The 8,181-nt window shown below is 42.5% G+C and overlaps 1 protein-coding gene across 1 annotated transcript; it reads right to left on the bottom strand.

Annotated features, from left to right (window-relative positions):
• Positions 1 to 42: 42 nt before the first annotated feature.
• On the bottom strand, positions 43 to 244 carry LOC133096371 (uncharacterized). The gene has a single exon (XM_061197945.1). It carries the CDS (start codon positions 199 to 201, stop codon positions 43 to 45), a length of 159 nt encoding a protein of 52 aa, XP_061053928.1. The 5' UTR covers positions 202 to 244.
• Positions 245 to 8,181: the final 7,937 nt, after the last annotated feature.

Genomic DNA, 8,181 nt, shown 5'->3' with positions numbered 1-8,181 from the left:
GTGGGACGCCCGGTGCCGCCTAAACTCGGAGCTTAGCGAAGATCAGCCGATGGAGCTGCACTTTTTACTCGTGCGTCTGTGCGGCGGGCGGCTGAGAGGCGAGTTTTCGACTAACAACAGAGGCGAGAAGCGGCGCGGGTAAGAGTGGGCGGTGGCGGCAGCAGAAATCCCCGTGAAGAGCTGTGATCGGAAACGATACATGTTTCTCTCTAGCGCGGAAGCTAAGGCGGGGCAGGCGAGGCCACGACGCCTTAAGTAGCAAGACCGCCGCCTGTCGTCACCATACGTGGGCGGGACTCGAACTCTCACTAGCCAATCCCTATAGACCTCCCACCAGAGGCGGACTTAGGGCGGCGGAAGGATGCTGACTACCGATCCCATGCCGCAAGTCTTCCAGCGGCGGGCAGGGAGCCGGTCTTCATTGCCGTCTTGAATTCTGGGAAATGTAGTCAGCCGGCTCCTCCCAACGGGCTTTTCTACGCGCTTGCTTCGTTTCTCGGGACCCTTCCCCTGCCTCCCCGTGGCCCCGCCTTAGAATTGACGGAGGTAGCCAGTGAGGAGCATGCCAAATGACGACAGCCCGCTTCCAACTGGGATTGCTTCCAACTGGGAGCTACACAATCCGCATTCCTGGTCTGTCTCCAGAAGCTCGTGTTCTTCTCCTTAACCTTTACTCTACTTGCCTGTGGGCTCTGCCCAGGCTCAGCCATACCCCTCTTTAGGTACGTTTCCATGGTTTTAGTTGTTGAATTAGTTTAGCGATCATCAATATCTATCATTGAATTGTGGTTCAAAACATAGGAGCACCTCAATACATAAGGCAAATGCTAACAGCCATAAAAGGGGAAATCGACAGTAACACAATAATAGTAGGGGACTTTAACACCCCACTTTCACCAATGGACAGATTATCCAAAATGAAAATAAATAAGGAAACACAAGCTTCAAATGACACATTTGAAGACAGATGGACTTAATATTTATAGGACATTCCATCCAAAAACAACAAAATACACTTTTCTTCTCAAGTGCTCATGGAACATTCTCCAGGATAGATCATATCTTGGGTCACAAATCAAGCCTTGGTAGATTTAAGAAAATTGAAATCATATCAAGTATCTTTTCCTACCACAATGCTATGAGACTAGATATCAATTACAGGAAAAAAAACTGTAAAAAATACAAACACATGGAGGCTAAACAATACACTACTAAATTACCAAGAGATCACTGAAGAAATCAAAGAGGAAATCAAAAAATACCCAGAAACAAATGACAATGAAAACACAACAACCCAAAACCTATGTGATGCAGCAAAAGCTGTTCTAAGAGGGAGGTGTATAGCAATACAGTCCTACCTCAAGAAACAAGAAAAATCTCAAATTAATTGTGGTTCAAGGCTATGTGCCACCCCCCCTTGAAAAAGATGTGCTTTAATCTACTTAGTCATGTAGTTCCTGTATTTCTCCTACTCTAGACTAGAAAGATCTGGCGATTCAGATTTCTATACAAGAATGTGTCCTTTGTCAATTTTTCCTGCCAGTTAGGAGGTCAATCTGAGATAAGGATTGGGTTTTGGGAATTTAACAGCTGGTAAAACAAACATGAGCTATAAATACCAATACTCTCAGTGTTTTTTATTTTCCAAGGTGCGCCTAAGATCTCTGTCTTCCTTGGCACATTCGTCATGTATTTAGGACCTGTTTTTAAGTTCATGTATTATGCTTATGACAGACCAAACTCACTGACTCACCTCAATGTAGGTGATTCATCCCCCACTCCACCTCTCTCCTGAGTCCTTCTCTAATTTTCTTTTCAATGGCAAGTAGCACATTTCCACCTGAATGTTCCATATGCACCTCAGTCCAGCATCTCTAATACTGTTTCCCTCTTCCTGTCTTCCCTTTGTGTGTTCACAGTACTACTGTCCTCCCATATGTCCAAATTCAAAAACTCAAAGTTATACCTGTTTCCCTAAAAACAATCAGTTTTACCATAAAACACCTAAATTCATGTCCTCTTCTCCGATCACACATGACCTCAGTTGGTGCCTGAGTATTTTAAGGGATCTTGCCAGTCATTTCACCATATTTAATGCATGATAATATTGCCAGATTTATTCGTACATCCCCTATTTTACTAATTCACATGGTTTAGTAGTTGCTCAAAAACATTCCTTGGTTCCCATTACCAATATATCCAATGCCAATCTTCTTCCCCTGGCCTGGACTCCCTCTTCAGCCCATCTTTCACTGCTTCCTGGTACACACCCTGTGCTTCAGCCACACTGCACTGCTCCTCGCTTCCAGTACACAGCTCTGCTGTCCTGCCTCATTTTATCATTCACATTGTCCAGTGCTCTGTAATGTCCTTCCTTCCACGTTCACCTTGGAAAATTTTATCCATCTTTCAAGATCTAGCTCAAATTCAACTTCTTTCCTTCCTAAAGCCTCCAACCAAAATTGTTTCTTTTTCCTCACAACTCTTAAAACTCTTTGTAATGCTCTAATGGCACTTATTACACCCGCACAGGCCACACAGCCTATTCAAGGATGCTATTCAAAGGGCAATATTTCAGGGTTGCTTTTACTTTGTTTAATCCTGAAGCCGCAAGTAAACCAGATAAGGATACAGGTTGGTGGACACAGCTCCCACTGATGCCCTTATATCATCCCTTCAGATGACTGTACGTCTGAAGCCCAGTGGCCTTGGCCCACATTGAGTGAGATGACCCCAGACTGGAGGATCATAGAATTATACCTTTCATAACCCCAGGCTCTTGGTCATCCAGAAACAACTCATACTACAAGTAAGGCAATAATTTTGCTACTCTGTGAGCCACATCACCCAGGCTTAATGTCCAGGTTCAGGCCTTGAAACTTGTGCTTTGCCCACATTTGGGGCATGCTCCTTTTATCTACATCCATTCACATCCACTTGGACGTTTTTATTGGGCAGGCCTAGCTATGACCTACCACATCATATACATACTTGCTTTACATTTGTTTGTAAACACATCCGTCATCTCATGAAACTGTCAACTCCCCCAAAACAAGAACCCTGTTTGCATCATCTCTTTCCCTCATGGCATGTAGAGAAGTGTTATCTTTGTAATTATAGGGGGTCAGTATATGTTAAATGAATGTTTAAGAAATATTTGTTGACTAGATTTTTCTGGGTCTAGAAAAGGCAGCAACATTACATACATGGAGTGTTACTTTTAGTATAATGAACTCTGAGAGATATTTTTGATAAAATCATCTTACTGTCTTTATGTCCATAGTTTAGTTCCAGATCAGTACAAGTACCAGAAACATTTAGCCATAGACGTCATAAAACAGTGGTCCTTAACTAAACGTATTGGTTTTGCAATATATTTGAAGAAATTAGAAGACTCCAAACAATATCAAATAAGCACAGAATAACTACAAATAACCAGGAGGGAAGAGGAACAGGACAAAGGGATTTTCTCCTAGCCAGACTTTGCCTCTGCAGGGACTTCTGCTTATATCTCATTGGCTACACTTTTGTCAAATACGATTCCTAGTCACAAGGGAGTCTAGAAGACAAGTATTTTTAATTAAGTTCGTTGATAATCAAATCTGAGGTTCTGTTGATGAGAATGAAGATCACGCCTATAAGACAGGCAGCTAGCAGTGTCTCCCTCAGGTACTATGAGGCAAAGGTCTCCCTTGAAATGCTCTAATAAATATCACATATTTGTTACCAACTTGATGTTATGTGCTCCCTCATACCTCTTACTCATAGGAAGATGTATCCTCCTCCAATAAACACAACCTAATCCAGTTTAATATTCCACCTAACAGGTATCACCATCATGGTACGTATATTCAGATGTTGCAAAAATAAATCTTACATTAATCTGAATTTGTAGACTTGAGAAGAGTTCTAATCTCTCATGGGGTATATATATTGAGGATTTTGGTTCAAAAACAAGTCACACAAGACTTGGTATTCAAACCTCCCTTGAAGACATGAACATGAAGGATTTCTTTGACTGACTTTAGTCATGGCTTCCTTGGGATTCTTTGCATAGCTTTAAGCAGAAATAAATGCCTCCCAGATTCTCCATCTAAGACTTGTCATCATCCGGTTCCTGCCTGTCTCTCTCAACTCACCTCTTATCCCCTAACAAGGCCCTTCCTTCCTGCCAGATGGGATGCCTCGAAGGTCTGTGAGGTCACCATGCTCACACAGGTTTGGTACCTGCCCATCTCTCCTTCTCGTCTCAGGAGCCTCTTCTCACCCATGCCAATTCAGACACACCTCAAGCATCTTCTTTGCCAACTCAAAATACAGAGTTCATTCCCCCTTAAGACTTTTGTAACAGCTCCTACCCCCACCTGATAAGATAATCAGCTGAGCTCTCTACAGTTGCCATTTAAATCTCAGCCTTAATGACAGCTCCCTAGCGGTGCCTGTCCCACCCTCCACTCTCATATGCCCCCTCGCCCAACCCATCACCACCCTGCCTGTGTTATTATCCCAAAGCACATCTCACTACCTAATATTTTTCTAGTTCAATTATCATCGTCTCTCTGCCCTACCAGAATGTTAAGATTATGAGAAAGGAGGTTTTGTTTGTTTTATTTACTGCTCTTTCTTCAAGTTCAGTATTGGAAGTTAGTAGCTATTCAATTTGTGTTTACTGAATGAATAAATGGGTAAATAATTGAATGTCACTGCTCTGCCTGAAACATTGTCCACAATCTCCCCCCTCATCCTTTAGGTCAGGGTTCCCCAACCCCCGGGCTGAGGACCGATATTGGTCTGCGCCTGTTAGGAACTGGGCCGCACAGCAGGAGGCGAGCAGCGGGCGAGTGAGCGAAGCTTCATCTGCTGCTTCCCAGCGCTCGCGTTACCGCCTGAACTATTCCCCCACCACCACCCATCTGTGGAAAAACTGTCTTCCACGAAACCAGTCCCTGAAGCCAAAAAGGTTGGGGACCGCTGCTTTAAGTCACAGATTCTGAATATCCCATCCCTCACCCCATCTCATTTAAGTGTCTCTCTTCTGTGTGCCTATAGTACCTTCCCTATAATAGCATTAATTATATGTATTATAACCCTTGATTACTTGTCCGTGTCCCATCAGTCACAAAGTGGGCAAAGTTCAAATTTATTATCCCTGAATCAGATGCCGGGCTTTACAAGCACACGTAGCACGTTTCTGCAAATTAGAAAGAGAGGCCAGGGCACCCAGCTTGACGAGTGCTAATGGGCTGGAATGTACCCCCCTCACTTCAGCAGGGAGCAACCTGTACACCTGTACATAGTGGCCCTGGTAGACACTAACTGTTTAATTCAATGAGGGAGTGAATTTCCTCTATATCTTAGTTTCTTAAAGGCAAAGAAACTAAGGTGGGGGAATGAATGAGACTTAACAATTATCAAAAGCCTGCTCTGTCGCTGGTACTATTCTAGAGTATTTTTTTTTTAAACCACTTTATTGAGGTATGATTGACATATAAAAAACTGTACATGTTTAATGTATACAATTTGATGAATTTGGATATAAGTATATACCCATGAAACCATCAGCAAATCAATACCGTAAACATATCCATCATCCCCAAAAGTTTCCTCTCACCCTTGTGTGTGTGCACACACACGTGTGTATTTGTGTGTTAACATTTCATTCTAGGTTCTTTCCACACATCTCATGTACTTCTTACAACACCCCATGAAGGAAAGATTAGTCATTCCATTTTGTGGATGAAGAAACGGGCTCAGAGAAGTTTTGCAACTTTCCCAAGGTCATACCATTGGTAAACAGTGAGCCTGTGATTAAAACCCAGGCCCATCTGATTTCAAGGTTGTCCCTGGCTGGCCTTGGCTACACGGGAACCTGACTGCGTGTTCCCAGGAGTCACAGGTTATGTATGAAGTCCTGCTAGGACAGGCCCATCTGGGCAAAATCTTGCCTTGTTCCTTTTTTTCAGTGTCTCTCAGCCCCTAGTGTTGTTGACTGCCTGATGACTAGCAGATTTAGATTTTTCTGATATTTCTAAGGCTGTAGCAGAATTGTATTATCAAATAGCAATGTTAATCAACTAATTTTTTAAAAATGGATTATCACTTGTTATGTTTTTGGTTACATTGCTTTCTCAACATTTACAAGTTTTGCTTTATTGCCAGGAATGGTGATAATGCAACATGCTAAATTTGAGGTCCCTATTTGTTTCTTTTAAGAAAGGATACAGTGGCAAATTTAGTTAGAACTCTTAAGCCTTAAAATATATTTTGTTTGCCTTTTTTCTTATTTAGGAGATATTTCTTTGTGGTGTTCAGTTTTGAAATTGCATACACTTTCTCTAATGAAATTTCTGACAAATAAAAGACAATAAGGGTAAGTTCAATTATCTTTTTCTAAAAAGAGAATGTTGCTTATCTCACAAAGCTATGGTATTATCCCTACTAGAGTATAAGGCTGTGTTAGAAAAGTAACGTGAGCCGTAACTACCATTATATGCACAACCAGGCAGTAATAGTTATGACTTCCTGTGTTGGAAGAGCTTTTCATGGCAACAGCACACGTATGAATTATCTTTTCTTTCAAGCTAAAGATACCGTTAGACTTTTTTCATTTGGATATCCTCTGACACTTCATACCAAACATAATCAGAATCAACTTGTTCTCTACCGATCCCTCTATCCTTATACAACCAGTTCTCCTTCCCTGCTTTCTCTGTATGTGTTGGCACCAATCTCCTGGCCAAACAATCAGGGAATCTTAAAGTTGAAAAATACTTGAGAGCTAATCTACTTCAATCTCCTGCCTCATCTAGAAACACTTGGACAACATGACTAAGATCCAGATCTCTAACTCAGTCTTCTAGGGTTCAAATCATGGCCACACAACTTGCAATGGATTCTTAAGCAAGTCACTTCACCTCTCCATGCCTCGGTTTCAATGAGGATAATAATAGAAACTGTTTCGGGGGATGGAGTGAGGAATACATGGAATAATACATGTAGAGCACTTAACCCAGTGCCCAGCACATAGCAAATGCTCAATAAATGTTAGCCTTTATTATTAGCAATCAGATATTTATCTATCTTTTCTTAAACTCTGCCAGTGCTAGGAATCACCCAACTTTTCAAGGCAGTTCATTCCAATATTGAAAAGTTATCATTTTTAGGAAAGTCTCATATTCCTTCAACAAACATTCATCAAGAGTCTGCTATGTACCAAATACTGTGCTAGAACCTGAGAACAAGGAGATAAGTGAGAACAAGGTATCTGGCCTCATGAAGTCCCCAGTCTAGCAAGAAAGCTTGGCACCAGGTGGCTTGTGGCTGTCCTGCCCTGTCAGCCCACTTGGGTCCCCCAGGGACATGACCAAGAAGATCCTTCATCTACTCCTAAGCAACCAATCCACCTCCCCAGGGAATTTAGTCCTCTCTACTAGAGCAAATCACCTTGCCCCTGTGAACCTCCATTTCCTTATCTGTAAATGGGAGTAAATAATTCCAGCCAACCACATCACTGGACTGTTGTAAAATAAAAGGAGATCATCATGTGGTCTTTGGAACCTGTCAGGTACTCTATAACGATGAGATACTCCTTGTGTTAAGAAAGAAATGACTCTGGGCTTCCCTGGTGGCACAGTGGTTGAGAATCTGCCTGCTAATGCAGGGGACACGGGTTCGAGCCCTGGTCTGGGAAGATCCCACATGCCGCGGAGCAACTAGGCCCGTGAGCCACAACTGCTGAGCCTGCGCGTCTGGAGCCTGTGCTCCGCAACAAGAGAGGCCGTGACAGTGAGAGGCCCACGCAACGCGATGAAGAGTGGTCCCCGCTTGCCACAACTAGAGAAAGCCCTCGCACAGAAACGAAGACCCAACACAGCAATCAATCAATAAGTAAATAACGTGAATTTCTTAAAAAAAAAAAAAAAAGAAACATTTAATGAAAAATATTTTTTTCATTCCATTCAAGAAAGGCTTTTGTAGTTCCTTTGTAACAGACACCATTGATTGCCTACCCCAAAACTATCCAACCCTCCTTCATTCACAAAACCCCAGTTTTGTCCAGATTTCCGACCTGCTATGAGTGGCCATGTGCTTCAGGAAAAGCTGGACCTGGCCTCAGCTCCAGGAATTGGGTCATAACTGATCCCATGATTGATTCCTCTTACAAATGGTTGGTGTAGTCTT

The sequence above is a fragment of the Eubalaena glacialis genome, chromosome 8, assembly GCF_028564815.1.
Source record: "Eubalaena glacialis isolate mEubGla1 chromosome 8, mEubGla1.1.hap2.+ XY, whole genome shotgun sequence".
Classification (NCBI taxonomy): domain Eukaryota; kingdom Metazoa; phylum Chordata; class Mammalia; order Artiodactyla; family Balaenidae; genus Eubalaena; species Eubalaena glacialis.
Note: the sequence above shows the minus strand (reverse complement) of the source record. Positions and strands in the feature narration are given on the sequence as shown.

Coding starts and splice junctions, on each gene's coding strand:
- LOC133096371 (XM_061197945.1), bottom strand. CDS start 201: ATGTATCGTTTCCGATCACAGCTCTTCACGGGGATTTCTGCTGCCGCC.